Raw genomic sequence first — 17,206 nt, forward strand, 5'->3', positions numbered from 1 at the left:
GACTTAGTCAAACATTGTTTGAGGCATAAGGCAAGGTCTCTATTCACCAGCGCACCCCGAAACGGCGACTGTTTTCTAAGAAATCGCACGACCAGGAGGAGCCTGTCGGGCTCTAGCACCAGCACACGTACCGAGGCTAGTCCAGCTACCGGCCGCTCACTTGGCTACCTTATGAGCCGTGCACACCGCTGCAGCACATCTTATTACGGGTGCGCAGAAATTCAACTGAAACTCCCCCAGCCTACGCGAACTACATTGGCTTCCTCTCCAAGCCAGGATACTGTTAAAAGACTGCATCTGTCATCTACAAAGCAGTGATGAGTATCATACCATCCTACCTGACGGCTAAGCTCCACATATCTAATAGCACACATTCCTCGCAGAGTAAATTGACCAACCGGCTTAAATCACAACTCGTCTGCAAAGGGATGAACCGCAAACAATCTTTCTCTTGTCACACACCCACCCGAACTCGATCCCGATATCGGCATGGAATGATCCCATACTTCCCATACTTCTCCCGTTTTGCAAATCTCTCAAAACGTGACTTTTTCAACATTGCCTGCCCAAAGACTAATCCCAATGGGGACACATGCTGCAACTAGTAGTACTGCGCTACTATTAAGATACTAGCCCAAACGCTGACTGCCCACAACCTGTACAGTGCTCTGCTGCCATCGAGTTAGGTCTGTGCATTAAACAATCAAATAAAAATAAAATATTCTTGCTCAACTATAGGGACTTTGAAAAAGGCCCAGATACTGTTTAAAATCTGCACTGTACCCTACAGCTGACTCTTCAAAGAAATCTGCCTGACTGCTTAACAGTGACCGCAATTCCCATTTTAAGTAAGGGAAGGGTTTCTGTGGCCATTGGCAACGATAACATCCTTTTTACGACCAATGGATGAATATAAGGTCATACTCTTGGGTTTTACAGATAGTTTATCAGCGTTGGTCTTGGTCTCCATTCCTACTGGCTTCACCCCCAGAAACTCGCTGTACTTGTCTCTGGAGTTCTGGGGCTTCTTCAGCTCTATTTATTTATTTTAATTTTATTGAGCATTTGTATGGCGCTTTTTACAATCAAATTGTTTTTCAAAGCGCCACAAGGCTAAATGGGACGGGAACAGGGAAATAATCACAGTTGCAAAAACAATTAACAGTAATATATAATTAGTTGTGATCCTACGAGGCCTTGTGGTAATCGGCCGTGCAAGTGCATTGAAGAGAAGTGCAGTGGAAGGGGATGGCAGGGGGGAGCAGGAGAGTGGGGGTAAGTGCTGGAGGAGGGGCCCAGGAGGGAAGTGCTTAGGGGAGCCAGGAGGAGAGCCTCAGGAGGAGTGTTTGTACAGGCGACTCTCAGGGGTGGTATATGGAGCAACCACTCAGGGGTCCGCAGAGAAGTTCAGTGGAGTGGTGCTGGTTTTGACTGGTGTATGCCATTGCACTCATCTGGTAACATTGGAAAGATTGCTTCAATTGCTTTCTTGCTATCAAAAAATGACGGGACATGAGACTCTGTTTATACATTAACAATCTCTATCAAATTCTAACAGTAGAAACTTTACTCACAGGGACACTTGTTTAGATTCTGTAGGTGTTGCAGGATGGGCCCTCAATATGTTTACTAAATCTCCACAATCAAATCTTGCTGCACCATGTTCGGTATCTTCTTTTTTTTTTTTAAATATATTTTTATTTTTACATATAAACCAAACGACAATACAACAGAACATAAATAAACACATTTAACAACAAAAGCACTGCAATCCCCATCCCTCCCCCCTATGAGCCTGTATGGTGTCCGCCATTGGTATCCGCTGTGAACGGAGGGGCGTCATCGCTCTCAGATTCAATTGGAGCCGACCCCGTTCCAAACAGTTCGGCTATCATCAATTTCCATGCCGCGAGGGAGCACATTTCCTCCTCCTCCCCTGCAATACTGGAATCCCGCCACACTGCCGTCTCGGCCTCCGCCCATTTTTGGAGATCCCTCCACCAGACCTCCACTCGTGGCTTATGACACTCCTTCCATCCCATTGCAATCCTACGTTTAGCAAGCACATAAGCCAGATCTTTCAATTTCTCAACATGTCTGAGTTTACGCGCTCTGGTATATCCCCCCAGTAAGCAGGCCCAGGCTGAATCCACTTTGAGCGTGATACCCTTCCCTGCCAGTTTCTGCGCCACTTCACCCCAGTAGCCTGCAATTACTGGGCACGCCCAGAACATGTGTATCATGTCTGCATTCTCCTCGTCACACTTGGGGCACGCCTGGCGTCCAACGTCCCGAAATTTGGATATTCTCAAGGGGGTCATGTATGCCCTGTGCGTTATATAAAGCTGTATTTGCTTAAACCTGGCATTCCTCGATACTTTTTTATGATACCCCAAGGCACGCTCCCACAACCCATCTGCCATCCGGGCCCCCAACTCCATTTCCCATTCCAGTCTCAAGTGCACTAAATCACTCCCAACCTTTGTCATCAACATCTCATACAACCTAGAGACCTCATGCCCGCCCTCCGATGTGTAGTATAGTATCTCCACCGTGGCGTCCGGTTCATCGGCCAAGGTAGTTTCAGGCCACCTACTCCGGATCTCCTGCACTATCCTGTGATATGTCACATATTGACCCCTGTGCAATCCCGACCCTGCCTCTAGTTCTTCGAACTCCATGATGGTCCCATCCTGCCAAATATCTCCCATGGTGACCAACCCCACTGACTCCCAGTATGTCCGGATGATTGCTCTGAGCTGCCCGTCTCCCTTCGCCAGTGCGACCAATGGGAACTGCGACACACATGGCAAAGGGTTACCCATCATCCGGCAGGCCCGTCTCCACATGTTCCGTCCCAAAGCTAGCATTCTAGGCCGCTCCCTCATGCATGCATTAGTCACCCAGATCACCTCTCGCAGATAAAAAGGGGAACAATCCCTCCCAAACAGCCTGTGTTCAGGGGTCTCGTCGTCAGAGAGCCACCTGGACACATATTGCAGCTGCGCTGCCACATAATATGCCTCAAAGTTCGGCAGTTTAACTCCGCCCTTCTCGTAGAAGTTCTGCAGCTTCCAAAGTGCGACTCTGTTACGCGTGCCGTGCCACAGGAATTCCTTGCAAACACTATGTAGCCTCCCAAAAAACTTCTTAGGAATCATGTAAGGGATGTTGTTAAAATAATTCAAAAGCCTGGGCAGTACCACCATTTTAAGCATAGCTCCCCGGCCCATCATCGCTAATGGCAGTCTTTCCCAGAACCTCATGCATTTCTCGATCTTCCCCACAGCAAGTTCAGTGTTGTGCTTGTGCTCTTCCTCAGTCGTGTGATACACGTCAATTCCCAAGTATCGGAAGGAGCTTGTCGCCCACGGGATCTGCAACACTGGCAACCTCTCCACCGGAGTCCCCACATAGCCTCCCAGCGGAAATAGAGTGGATTTCTGGGGTTTACCGCTATACCGGACAACCAGGCATACCTCCCCATCACCTCTAAGACATACTGCAAATTTTCTTCTGGGTATCTTAGGTATAGCAGCATATCATCTGCATACAGGGACATAAGGTGACACTCTCCTCCTACCTCGATGCCGACCGGGTCATATTGCTGCCGGAGGTAAATTGCCAAGAGTCCTAGGGTCAGGATGTACAACATTGGGGACCAGGGACACCCCTGCCTAGTGCCTCTGCCCAGCTGCCATCTCTCTGACACCACTGCACCCGTGCGGACCCTGGCCAGTGGTGCACTGTATAGCATCTCGGCCCACCTAACGTAACCTGGTCCCATCCCGTACCATCTCAGAGCCGCCAGCAGCCAAGGCCACCGAACAGAGCCGAACGCTTTAACCGCGTCCAATGCCACTATCGCCATTTCGCCGTCATCACTACATCCCCATTCGACCACCCTGTGGAGGCGTCTGTGGTTGTGAGTAATGTTCCTGTTTGGGACATAGCCCGTCTGGTCAGGGTGGATCAACTTGCTGATCACTCTACGCATTCTAGTAGCCAGGACAGCTGTCAGGATCTTGCTGTCCTGGTTCAGCATCGACAGGGGCCTGTAGGAGCCACAATCGTGTCCCGGTTTATTTGGCTTGGGGAGCGGTATTATAATCGCCTCCCTAAGTGACTCAGGCAGCCGTCCCACCTCGTACGCTTCGTTGAGCATTTCCAGCATGGGCGGGAGCACTTCCTCCGCATATACTTTATAAAATTCACTGGGGAACCCATCCGCCCCTGTGGCCTTGCTGGTGGGCAACTGCCTCACAATCTCCTTCAACTCTTCCAGGGTGATCGGAGCATCCAGCTCCTCTCGCTCCTCGTCACTGACCCTGGGCAAGCCTACATCTTCCAGCACTTCGTCTATCTCCTCCTGGCTGCCCCCCCTCACAATCTTCGTATAAGACCTTATAGTATTCCACGAATGCCCTGTTTACGCCTTCTTGGGTGTCCACCTCCTCACCCTTTTCATTGATTACCAATCTGATCGGGGATCGTGGGGTCTCGCTCTTGTACAGCCAAGCTATGAGTCGGCCCGTTTTATCTCCCCCCGCATGCAGTCTCTCAATATACTTTCTATAGTTCAGATTACAGAGCCTGTCCCAATGTTCCGCACACTTCTGTTGCAATTTGGAGACCGCCTCCGCATCTATCCCACCACCTTCCAACTCCTCCTCCAGCTCAGTCTCAGCTCTATGCAGATCCGCCAGGACTCCCCCCATCAATCCCTTAGACTTCGCAATGGCGATCCCCCGCATTACGACCTTAAAGGCCTCCCATAAGGTGCCAGCCGACTTAACGCTCCCTGTGTTCACCTCAAAATAAGTAGTTATCTCCTGCCTCATATCCTCTCTGAAGGCAGGGTCCTTGAGTGCCTCCGCCCTGAGGCGCCATGTTGGTATACGCGCTCGTGGGGAATACAGCTGCCATCGCATGACCAGGGGCGAGTGGTCAGAGAGGACTCTCACCCTGTAGTCTATATGGTCGCACTCTGCGACTATGTCCGGCGTGGCGAAAAAGTAATCAAGCCTCGTGTGCAGTAGATGCGGGGCCGAATAATGCGAGTATTGCCTCCTGCCCGGGTGTTTCGCTCTCCACACATCTACCAGGCCAAAATCCGCCAGCAGCGTCTGCAATACCTTGGCCGCCGGACTGGGCTTAGCCATCTTGTCATCCGACCTATCCTCCCTGGGATTCAAAACGCAATTAAAGTCACCACCCCATATCACCGTACCCCCCATCCCGACACTGAGCTTGGTGCACAGCGTCCTAAAATATGTCGCCGTGTCCTGGTTAGGCGCATATGTGTTTACAATGCACACTACTTTGTTCTCTACCAGCCCCCTCACCATAACCAACCTCCCATCCGCCTCCACAACCTCCTCAATTAGCTTAAATGGGACATGTGGCGCCACCCACACCAGCACTCCTCTGGCATAGGCGGAGTACGTTGATCCTACTACTGTCCCCTTCCACTTCCTCCCTACCAGCTCCAGTTTCTCTCGCTTTAGATGTGTCTCCTGTAGCAGGGCTACGTCTATCTTCTGCCTCTTAAGATACAACATGACTTTATTTCGCTTCAGATAACTGTTAAGCCCTCTAACGTTCCACGTTAATATCCTGAGGTCTCCCATGGCCTATCAGTAGTTTCCTCCCCCCATCCGAGGCAATCCCTCCCCACTTTGCGGACACCCAATCCCGATTTCACCCCCAGGCTCATACAAAAACTAAAACACCCCCCCAAACCCCTACCCCAAACAACTGCCCAGCTCCATCCCTGGATCTCAGGCATCCCTGTGTTCGGTCCTCCCTGGGAAACCCAAATAGAGAACCCGACAGGGTGTCACCCCACTAACAGTGACTAAACTAAACACAAAAAAGGGGTGTAAAGAGCGGCCTCTGGAGGCTCCTCTCCCTCGCAACCATGTCCGTGCTCACGGACCATGTTTCATAACCACCGACGCGCACATGTTCTCCAGCGAGTTCAATGACTATATTCAAGTCCCAATGTTCGTGACCCGACCGGGCCTACAGCGTTACTTATCTCGTCTTTTCTTTGTCGCCAGCCGTCTGAACATCTGGCTCCTGAGGGCAGTTTTGTGCATCCAGCCACCCCATGGCATCCTCCGGAGTGTCAAAGAACAGCAGCTTGCTCTGAAAGAAAACCTTCAGTTTGGCCGGATAGCGCAACATGTATTTAAACCCCACTTCCCGCAATCTCCTCTTCACCGATCCAAAGTTCATACGACTGCGCTGTACCTGCAGGGTATAATCGGGATAGGCAGTTATGTTCGCCGCTCCTCGTTGTATTGTGCCTCCCTTGCAGAAGTGTTCAAGGATCCTTTCTCGGTCCCGGTAATTAAGGATCTTGGCTATCACCGGCCTGGGCGGGTTTCCCGGCGGTGGCTTCCTAGTTAAGGCCCTGTGCGCTCTCTCCACCGCAAAACCCTGCGACAGGGTGCCTCCTGTGATCTCCTGCAGTAGCATGTTCTCGATGAATTCCGTTGGATTATGGCCCTCAGTTCCCTCCGGCAGGCCCACAATACGGATGTTGTTCCTCCGGGCGCGTCCTTCTGCCTCCTCCGCCCTACTCTCCAAATTGCCCACACGTTGCACCAGGGCATGGAGTTCACGCTTGTGCACAGCGCAGTCTGCCGCGGTAGGGCCCATTTCTTTTTCCAAAGTCTCCGTGCGCTCTGCAAAGTATGCACGTCCTGCCTTAGGAGGTTCACGTCCTCCTGCACCGCCCCAACCTGGAGTTCCATTGCGGTCTTCAGTTCAGCCACAGCGAGCTGGAGCTTAGTCTCCCAGGTCGCTTTCAGGTCTGCGATCGCAGCGAGGACCTCCTGGTTCGCACCCCCGGCGGCCATTTCCTTGGCCTGAGTTTTATCTTTGCTTCTGGCTCCGTCTGGGCGTATTCGTCGAGCGTGGGCTGTTTGTTCTTCGCTCTCAGGAGCTTATTAGACATGTCTCCCGTCCTTCTATCCCCGCTCGGATCTGGGGCAGGGTGTCACAGTGCGCTCTTCGGGTGTCCCATCGCTATCGCCACAAATCCGACACAAAGTTCCTTTGTCCTCCGGCTCCCCCGGCCATCTTGTCTACTACCTAGCTAAGCCAGGTCGCGTCTCACCCTTTGAAGCGCACTTTAGGCCATGAAGAGTCAGGGGCACAGTTTCAGGTTACACCGCACGCTCCCCTGCTATCCGCACGTCCGGTTACAAAGTACCTTCGGCCAGGCCCTGCTCTCTTCCGAGGTCCACGCCGTCGGCCTCGCGGGACCGGGTGTCCTTAATGACCACGATGCACCCGAGTCATGCTCCTTCACCACCACCACGCTCCAGTGCGATCGTCAGGCGCCAGATCAATCACTCCTTTGTTCCTTCGTTAAGCGGCGGCGGCCATTTTCTCGTTCATCGCACTCTCGCCTCCAAGTCTTCTCTTAGCTTCTTGTTGCACTTTCACGGTGCAGGCCCGTATCGAAACGTGTCCACACATTCACCTGAGATTCATGTACGCAGCCATATCAGTCTCAGCCAAATTACATCGGTCCTTGCACGGTTTTCAGTCGGATAATGTACGGATCTTCGGGAGCCCCCATACAGACACGTCCTTTCACATGGCTTCCTAGCCACGCCCCGTTCATGTTCGGTATCTTCAATTTGTTGTTGATGGCATTCGTTATAGGGTCAGTTGCCTACCTTACAGCCTTAACGATACTTTTACAAACATTTTTAAAATGGTGGCCGTTCGGGATCTTGATTGAGAGAACTAGGGATTTCTGTGAATCAGGAGACGTCAGCTCTTTGTCAACTCGTAGAATTCAGTTTATGGGGGCAAGATCGAGGACTGAAGAGTGTTCTTACAGTCTGCAGTAAGTCATTTCTTTAGTCATGCCAACACCTTGTATTGAACATTTTATTGGTTTTTGGGCCTGAAGGCATCATGCATCTATGTGTTGCTCCTCGTAAGGTTGAAAATTAGATACCTTAAGTGGCACCTAGCTGTGGACTGGGATAGAGCATCAGAGTAAAATTTCAACAAGATCTTGGTAATTCTGGAAATAGTAAATTCTGCTCAGTGGTGGTTTCCCGAAAGCAACCTTTCTGTCTCCCTCTTCACCAGGTAACAGTGACAACAGATTGGTCTGAGTCTCCCTGGGAGCTTATTGTCTAGGCCTCCAAATGCACAGTCATTGGATTTCCTTCAGCATTCGCATCTAATTTCTAGACCTGAAAGCTATTTCCCCGACATTGCAATTGTTCCTCCCTCAACTCTGATTGGGATGGTGCATGTCATCACAGACAACATGACAGCAACGTTCTACTTGAACAAACCGTGAATTCCTCTGTACTGATTTCTCGGCAACCTAGCAATGGAGATTTGGGACTGCGCAGTCCATCAGCTGACACTTCATGCTGTTGATTTGGAAGTCAAGAACAAGCTCATAGCAGATGCCTTTACCAGACTCCATCATGACCACCTTCGTCCACCGGGGTCAGCCACAAACCTATTGATTTTCATCTATCCAGAACATTCAGTGTTCCCAATTTGCATCATTTCGGGTGTTGGACAGAATTCACTACAATAATGAATTAGTCCAAAAAGCCCCTACATTATTTTCTCCCAGTTTTATAGGTTTCGGTCACCTAGTAGCTTCTCTGATTTTGGTGGTTCCGACTTGGACCAGTCTGATTAAGTTATATCTCCTACTCTCAGGTGTCAGGCTCCTGGATCTACGGCAAGTTGTGTATCTGCTCTCTCTCTCTCTGCAGTGTGGTTGCTTTCTTAACCACTCCTTAAAAACACAGAATTTAAGTGCTTAATACCTGATCATCTGGGGCAATTACATTTAGATTGACAAAACCTCATCAAATCTTGAAAGGGGCAAAGATAGTCCACCCAAAAGCAATAAGAGAGTAAATGCCTTGGGTCTTTCTCCCAAGTCTTCGCCAAAAAGATGTATCCGCTCCTTTACATCTTAGACAAGGTTAGGTATTTCATGTGTGTGTTGGCTTCTAGAGGGATCCTTGTTAATTCCTGCAAGCTTTAATTATCGGCAATAGCGGCATTACTGTACACACTTGAGGGTGTTTTTCTTTTGTTGGCCTCATTTTTATGTATCCTCTTAAGGGAGGACCTTCTCGTCAGTGGGATCTGAATTTGGTGCTGGGTTCGATAATGAACAAACCCTTGCATATGGCTTAACGGGTCTGGATATTTTATCATGGAAAACAATTTTTGGTCGCCATAATATTATCCCACAGAATTAGTGAGCTTCAATCTCTTCCATCTAACAAACCCTACCAAGTTCTTATATAAAGAAAATGCCTGTTCAATGGCGACCTTGTTTATTCCTAAAATGTTGTCAGATTTTCCCCTCCAACAAGAAATGGCTCTCCCAAGTCTTACAGCGTTGACATTGCGCCTTCTTGTTTGAGGACATTTTACATGAGCAAGCGCTCTTAAATTCTAAAGATATATAAAGGACACCCAAACGTTCTCATTTGTGATTATACAGACCTTAACAATGTCTGCAGTGGGAGTGCGACCAACACATGTTGCAACACAGGAGCAGTGGCTAAAGGGTTCTGGGTGAACGAAAAAAACACTGGCAAAGCTTTGGGTATCCCCAAAGGCCATCATTTTCAGCCTGCAATGCTATTACAGAAGGGAAAAGGCTGTATGCAAATCAGGTTTGGTTCCACTCCCAAAAGGGGCATTACAGCCAGAAATGCTAGGTCACACCCTTCTGCTCTGGACCACAAGCAACTCAGGACATGTTCCGGCCTCATTGAGCCTCGAAGGTGCGGTGCAGCTTTGTTCTCCAGGCATGGCAAGCTCAGTTATTGTTTGGAATACATTCATATTCATATTTATAATTGTCACCTTTTAGAAATGACTTTCTTCAAAGGTTTTGCATGGATGTAACCAATTCAAGGAACAAATAAAAATCTTTTGGATAGATTGATTATAGTAGGATCTCGTGTGGGAACCTATGGTTGTCATTTATGCATGTTTAGCAATTATGGCTCATTATACAGTGGGTTTACATTTACTTTCATGCTGAGGAATTCCAGATGTCTGATCGTCTTTTTGTTACCTGTGGTTTACTTGCCTTATGCCTTAATCTGCTATGGCATCGTTCTCTAGATGGATAGTTTTCTGAAATACCATATCCTATGACTGGCCTGGTGTTGTATTCCTGTACATCAGAGATAGCATGTGTTTTCCGCCAGAGCAAAGGCTGCATTAAAGACTTTCCAGAGACATGTCTCTATCTCAGAATTGTGTAGGGCTGCTACGTGGGCCACTGCATGATTTCTCTTGAATTGCATATGTTGTCACATCCGCCCAGGACGTTTAGTTGTACAATCAAGTTCTCAACCCTTTGGGAAGGAGAAGGCAGAACAACAGGATATGGAAAAATTACCTTCCTGTTGGGTCTGGTAGTCACAGTTCATGTTCCCTTCCCAGCAGAAAGCCCATCCTGCTATCTTCTTGAGCACATTACCATGATCCACACTTGTTCCCCAGGGGAAATAGGTAATGGAACAAGGAGTGGAAGCTGTTGATGTCCTATTTGCGGTGTGATGGTTTGTGGCAAGCTGCTTTTAATGCTAAAACACACTTATATCCATGAGATGCTTTTCTGTGCCCTCTGCAGTACCACAAGTAATTCCCAAAGAGCTGTGAAGGAGGGAGAGCAACATTTGAGTACCGGAATCCACATGAAGGAAATTGCTCTTAAATAGTGTTTTCATTTTTTTAAAAATAAATGTAAAAGTTTGATTATTTTAATGTGTAGGTAAAATCCATCTTTTAGCTGTGTTCTGCAGGCGATAGTGGACAATTGCTGGGGAAAATCTAAAGATCGAAATCTTGCATCCACTGAACCGGTAGTGTACCTCTCTACTTGACGAACCTTCATTTTGTGGAATGTACACTTGGACAGTCAGAAAATGTTTTGCATTTATACTCTATTCTATGATCCTTTTGTTGGTGGACAGATCAGTGTGTGGCCTGTCATTCTCCCTTAGTGCCAAAAACAGCTCAGCAATGTAGGTAGAAAGCCAAAGCATAGTCGGTGCCAAGAAGTTTTATTGTAAACATAATTGTATCTGGCCAATTGGTAGCTGGCCCTAATATAAACAGGCCATGCCATGCTATCTGGGAATAATATAATATTGACACGGTAGTCTAACCTGGTCAAATGTATTCTGCACTGCCTGGAAATAATGAAAACAGTCCAGAAGAGGCCATTACGTGCTGTCCCTCACATTGCTCCATATCTCTCACAGTACCTTTAACATTCACAGTGCCTTTACTCGTCGTGGCACACCATCTGTCACTTTTCCTGCTGTGCCCCGCCACATGTTTCTTAGTGCGCTTCCCACTATCTGTGGTAGTGTTCACAGACCCTAACAATGCCCTCTAATTGCGAAAGTGCTCCCTGACTTTATTTGCTGAAGGTCTATTGCAATTGCCATCCTGGCCTGTTCTTTACAGTTCATGCGTTCAGTGGATTGCAATCCCCCGCAGATTCCTCATCAGATGGCATCAGCTGCTCAGAAAACATTTTGACAGGGGGCGTAGTGCACCTCAATTTGGCCGTCGATCCATCTTGACTCAATGCAGCGGTCGTCAACGCCGGACGTGACGTCGGTCATCGTACATATACTATGTCACTATGTCCCGTACCTCAGTTCCCCACCCTTTTACCCCCAAGCTCAGCTGTTCTGCTTTGAACTGGCAGAAATCGCCACAACTTTCATTAAAATAAAATGTAACATGATGGTAAACCAGGAAGAGAAGAGAGGTTCTCCCTGGAGGAACCGCCAGTGTGGGGAACTCTCGGCTCGACAGAGCACCAAAGCAGCTACAGGAAAGCTAACCGGGCAAGCAGAGAGGTTCTTGTCTGGTCCAATGTGGAAGGATTATCCGGCGAAGCAGAGTAGCAAACTTCGAGCCAAGGCGAGATAGCGTGGTAGCAGGAAGACGCGCCCGCTGCATAACCAAGTGCAGCAGAGACGCCGCAGCACGCCGGAAGAGTGGAGAACCCTAGCGAAGCCTGAAGCATAGGGCAGAGAACCCAGAGACCAATGGGGCCGAGATGGTAGAGACCCTAAAGGTACCAGGGCTACCAGGGCAATTGGAGTCACGACACTGGGGCATAAGGGAAGCCCCTGGTGGAAAACTAAGACCCCTAGCCTGGACCCGCACCCATTTATGAAGATCAAACCACGTCATCTTCATTGTCACAGTACTTGGCAGGATAGTGAACTAGGTCTACAGCACCAAAAGAGGAGAATCGTGTGGATCTGGGACCTGCACCCTTTTATGAAGACCAACCCAAAATATCTTCATAGTCACAGTACCTGGCAGGATAGTGAACCATGATTACAGCACAAAAACAGCAGGAATAGACAGGGCTAGAACCCACACCCATAAGACTGGGATCTTATGTCATGTGCAACCTGTTGAAGTACAAAGCAAACCAGGGGAAGGGAGACATTCCGCCTGGTAATATTGCTCTGTGAACTGTGAAAGCCGCAAGGGGCATAGAAGCCAGGGTAAGGGAGGCATTCCCGCTGGCATTGTGAACTGTATGCTAAATTCTTAGAAGGGCCTGGTGGAAGGGGGTCGTTCTGCCCTGCCCTTGTGAACTGTAAGACCTCAGGAGAAGGAAGCAATACTGCCTGTGAGAACATTGAGAATATAATATCTGGAGAAGGGAGGCACAGTCATTTATTGGCCATAATTGACATAGTGCAGGGGGAGCAGAGGGACATGGGGTGGGAGAAGTGAAATAGAAGTTAGACTGAGTTTTAGCTGAAGGCTATGAGAGAAGGGGAAGAGAGGAAGTGAGTAAGAGGAGGAATGGAGCAAAGTCAAGATGTATGATTGAAAGTGAAAGAAGTGGGAAGTGATCATTAATGTACGGCCATACATGGCATATGCCTCTAAAAGGTTTTCACTGTGCAAAGATCACATAATTGGCTTTGCCACAGTGCATCCCATTGAATGCATTATTTGCATGTTCTTAGAGCATTTCAAATGATTCCATAAAAAGAAAGTTGTTTGCTGGACTTGGTTCACACGTTTCTTTTACACATTTGCCTGTTTCCAGTTGCTCGTCCAAGGGTCGCCCCTGCCTCTCCGTTTCGTACCTTGTCTTGTGATTCCAGCTTATGCAGTGGAAGATGATTATTGGCAACAGAACAATGAAAATTCTCTTAAGTCTTATCTACTGTGCCCCAGACTTTATAAACATTGACTAACGTTCTCATTTAGCAGTTAGAGGGCCCACGTTCGGCGGATCTGATATTCCTTAAACATAGAATAAATTACCTTTTTCCTGGTATGACCCTCCAGAGCTTTCTTCCCGCACAATTAATTCAGGAGGAACATTTAAAGTGCACCAAGATGGCCACGCCAGAGGGTCCTCATTATTTCATAGACTGGCAGTAGACCGCTTGGTCATGGAGATTTTACATTTGGGGTGGGAGCATTGTTTTACTCTGTTATCCTTGACTACACATGTCTAGATGTATCTCTTGAGTGTGCCGGTTTCCTTACAGGACTTGGAATAGACGCTACAGCGATGGTGAGGAGCATTCCTCTACGTGGATTTGATCAGGTACTTGTACAAAATATTCAATCCCTTTTAATTGTCAGTTGTGAAGCACTCCTATCCTAATGGTGTACCGTTATAACACTGTGGATCGACTGGATGTGCAGCCCCCTGGATTTCCAGAGGACTATGATGACAAAGGATAGTTCATACTTGTGATAACTGATCTCCAGGCGGGTTTTAGAAAAACATTGGTGGACAACTGACCTTTGGTTCCCTACATTGATGCACTTTACACCTGGTCTTTATATGTTTTGTTTGATTAACCAGTTGTGACCACGGTGTACTAAAAACCTGGTGTCCCCTGTTCTGTTTGGGTTGGACAATTGACCTGTGCTTTATGTTGCACCTGCTGATTGAGAAGTATGTAGTACTCCAAAACCGGAAATGATACGCTGTATTTTTAGATCTACGCAGGGGTATCGACTCTGTCTGTAGAGAAGTCCTGTGGACCATTTAATTAAGAAGAAAAGTACCCCCTCCTTTGGTCTCGAAAGTCAGAATGCTCTATACAAACGCTACGGCAACTGTTCGATATGGTTTTGGGGTGAGGAGACCGACCTGTTTAAGGCTAATAAGGGAGTTAAACAGGGATGTGTCATGGCTCCACTTCTTTTTTAATGTATACATTCTGGAAATCATAGATAGCCTGATGAAGGAATGCCACGACTGCCCTAAAACGCCTGACAAGAAATAGCCTGGACTTTTGTATGCAGATGATGCGGTCTACTACTTCCCAGGAGCTGAAACAAACATTGAATATCTTCTTGATAAAGAGTAAAGAGCTGCTGTTAGAGCTGAGCACCGAGAAAGCCAAAGTAATGGTTTTCAAGCCAAAGTTTGCAAAAAGAAGTTTCTGGACTATCGAGACAAATGGTGTTCCCCTAGTTGAGTTCTTTAATTACCTGGGAGTCAAGTTCAGCGAGACTGGTGACTGTATTCCTGAGGGTGAAAAGTCAGCAATAAAATGGGGTAAATATAGCGGGGCAGTAAGAACTTTCTACACACGACATGCAAGCGAATCACTTTCCCCAGCACTTAAACTTTATAAAAATCAGGCTCTCCCTGCAGCCCTTTATGGCTCGGAAATATGGTGGCATGTTGCTTTAGGGAAACCAGTTATCTGCCAATGCAAGTTTTTGCAAAAAAACTGCTTATACTTCCTGAAAGTGCCACTTAGACGACGATATATTTAGAACATGATGTTATACAAGTATTGACCCCCTCAAACCTGTCTTGTACTGGTTGAAATTATTGCAAAATGAGGGTCTGGAGAGCTACCGGGAAACGCTGATGTACTTAATGGCATTAGAGCGAGGAAGAAAGTTGGGCTGGGTGCTTCATGTTAAGAGCACTCTGTATGCACTTCATGTGGGTGAGCTTTAGGAAAATCGCACTGCTTGGTCTAATCGTACTGCTAGGGATCTAAATGAATCTATGAAAGACAGATCAAAGGCGCAATTAGTGGCGAAAGCCCAGACCCTTAAGACTGTGAGAGAATACATTGATTTGGGCATGGAACAGGGCATTAGGGGTTATTTAAATCTAATCAACCCAGCTTTTTTAAGATCCCTGTATCTAAGGATGAGGCTAGGTTTTTTCCGCTACCATCATTTACAAAAACATGGAAGAATGCAGAGGGGGGGGGGGGGTAATTTGTCCAATGTGTGGGTCTCATTATCTGAAACCATTATATATGTTGTACTGCTCTGGCCTAGTACAATATCTCTAAGAAGATTATACCCAAGACCAGTCTTGAGGGCTGTGGGAGCCCGCTCCGTAGTGGAAACAGTACGGTTCCTTAGACAACCAGCGACAATCTGTGTTGTCTTTGCGACAGCGCGCTACTTACTCAGGGCCTGGCTGCAGTGAAACAGGGTTCTGAAATAGATTTTGAAGGTGATTGCCTTTATTCTATGTCTTAAGGTATTGTAACACATGTAACCATGATGTGTTAAGATCTGATGTAATAATGTGGGCTGAGGCTGGGAGCGATGCTCTCCTCAACCCAAAATCTATCATGCATTTTTAACCTCAACACCCTGGGCCTCATTAGGAGTTTGCCAGTCTGGAAACAAGGGCGCCGGTAAGCTCACCGACACCCTTGTTTCCGGATCGGCAACTCTGAGTCTGCCTGCCGTGGCCATTGTACGCAACAGGTCTGACCCTGTGGGCGCAGCGGCCACGGTAGGCAGCCCTGTCACGGAAGCACCGTTGGCAATGCTGCCGGTGCTTCCGTGTCCCCATACCTATAGTGTCCTATGGGACTCTAGGGAATGGGCACTTACAATTTACCGGCGCCTGACTTCCTGGGCCGCCGGACTCATAATCAGCCAGTGGCACCGGGAAGTCAAGCGCCAGTAAAATATTGCAAGTCCGGCGGCAAGGTGCCGGTAGCACCGGCAGGGTTACCGCCAGACTCGTAATGAGGCTCCATGTGTCTTACCCTGTATACTGAGGCATTGTAACTAACTTGTCAAGGAATATCCGTAGGCTCGACGTCTGACTGTAAGAATTTGTCCTGAGCCTGTGTGCAATGGTCTGCTCTGTCCAGGGTTTTTATTTTAATCTTAACATGAAGTGTTTTTATTTTTCTCCAGCATGGGGTCTGGCATGGATTCACATGCTCATGAATATTCCCCGTCGTCAGGCTGGGAATCCTCGGTAAAGAAAAAATCAGTATCAGTTTCGTTTCTGATCTGTCTTTCATAGTAGTAACCAATCACTGATCTCTGCATCATACTGACCACAGCCAATGACTGCCCTCTACCTAAGCCCCGCCTCTGGCAGCCATCTTGAGATTTTTACTGCACGTTCAAGTGTTGGGATCCTCATGCTATTGCTCTCAAGCGTTAGTGCTATTTTTCACGTTTTTTCTCAAAAAGTTCTCTTTTTTGGGTCAAAAGAGCCTCAAGCTCCACCGTTTCTTCATCCGATCAACGGGGACCCGTGTCGGATTCGTCTACGCCCCTCAAGGGTGAAGATTTCGTCGAGCCACACTTTTGGAGGACTCTAGAAGTTTCTCAGGCCCATCTCAGACATGGCCGAGGAGAAGGGAAGCTCGACGCCCGGAAAGCTGTTCAGGGTCTGCCCTGGATGCCAGCTTCAGAATGTCTTTAGGGAGGATGAACACTCCCTATGCCTTTACTGCCTACATGAGGACAAGACGCACGTGGAGAAGGACTGTGCGTTTTGCGGCACTATGTCGGAGCGGACCGTGAAGGACCGCCATCAACGTCTCGCCAACTGGCTGGAAGGAAAGAGCCCGTCAGGCGAGAAGAAGAAGAAGCAGCCCGAGCGGTCTTCTATGACCTTTGAGGGCGCCCTGGCGACGGGCGTCCAACAGAAGGCCAAGCACCGCGAGTCCGCTGGCACCGGGAGCGCCGAACGGTCGGGCTCTACGGGCACCAGGCAGGGCGCATCCTCCCCGGCGCCATCAACCACGAGCCAACGCTCTGGCTCGGGTAAGAGGAAGGCCGAGCACCCTGCTAAGCTCCTGGAGGGACCCCGGTCGAGCTCGAAGGCCCCATCGGAGGCGGAGTGAGGCGGTGACCCTCCCCCCAAGGAGAAGGCGGTGAG

General features: G+C 48.5%; 1 protein-coding gene across 1 annotated transcript in view; it reads left to right on the forward strand.

Annotated features, from left to right (window-relative positions):
• The window catches only part of TXNRD2 (thioredoxin reductase 2), a 1,379,521-nt gene that overhangs the window by 568,348 nt on the left and 793,967 nt on the right, over nucleotides 1–17,206 (forward strand). The window contains exon 10 of the mRNA XM_069620040.1: nucleotides 13,542–13,633. Within this exon, the coding sequence (XP_069476141.1) occupies nucleotides 13,542–13,633 (92 nt within the window). The remainder of the gene's footprint in view (nucleotides 1–13,541; nucleotides 13,634–17,206) is intronic.

This window comes from Ambystoma mexicanum, chromosome 10 (assembly GCF_040938575.1).
Source record: "Ambystoma mexicanum isolate Mex_15411 chromosome 10, UKY_AmexF1_1, whole genome shotgun sequence".
Lineage (NCBI taxonomy): Eukaryota > Metazoa > Chordata > Amphibia > Caudata > Ambystomatidae > Ambystoma > Ambystoma mexicanum.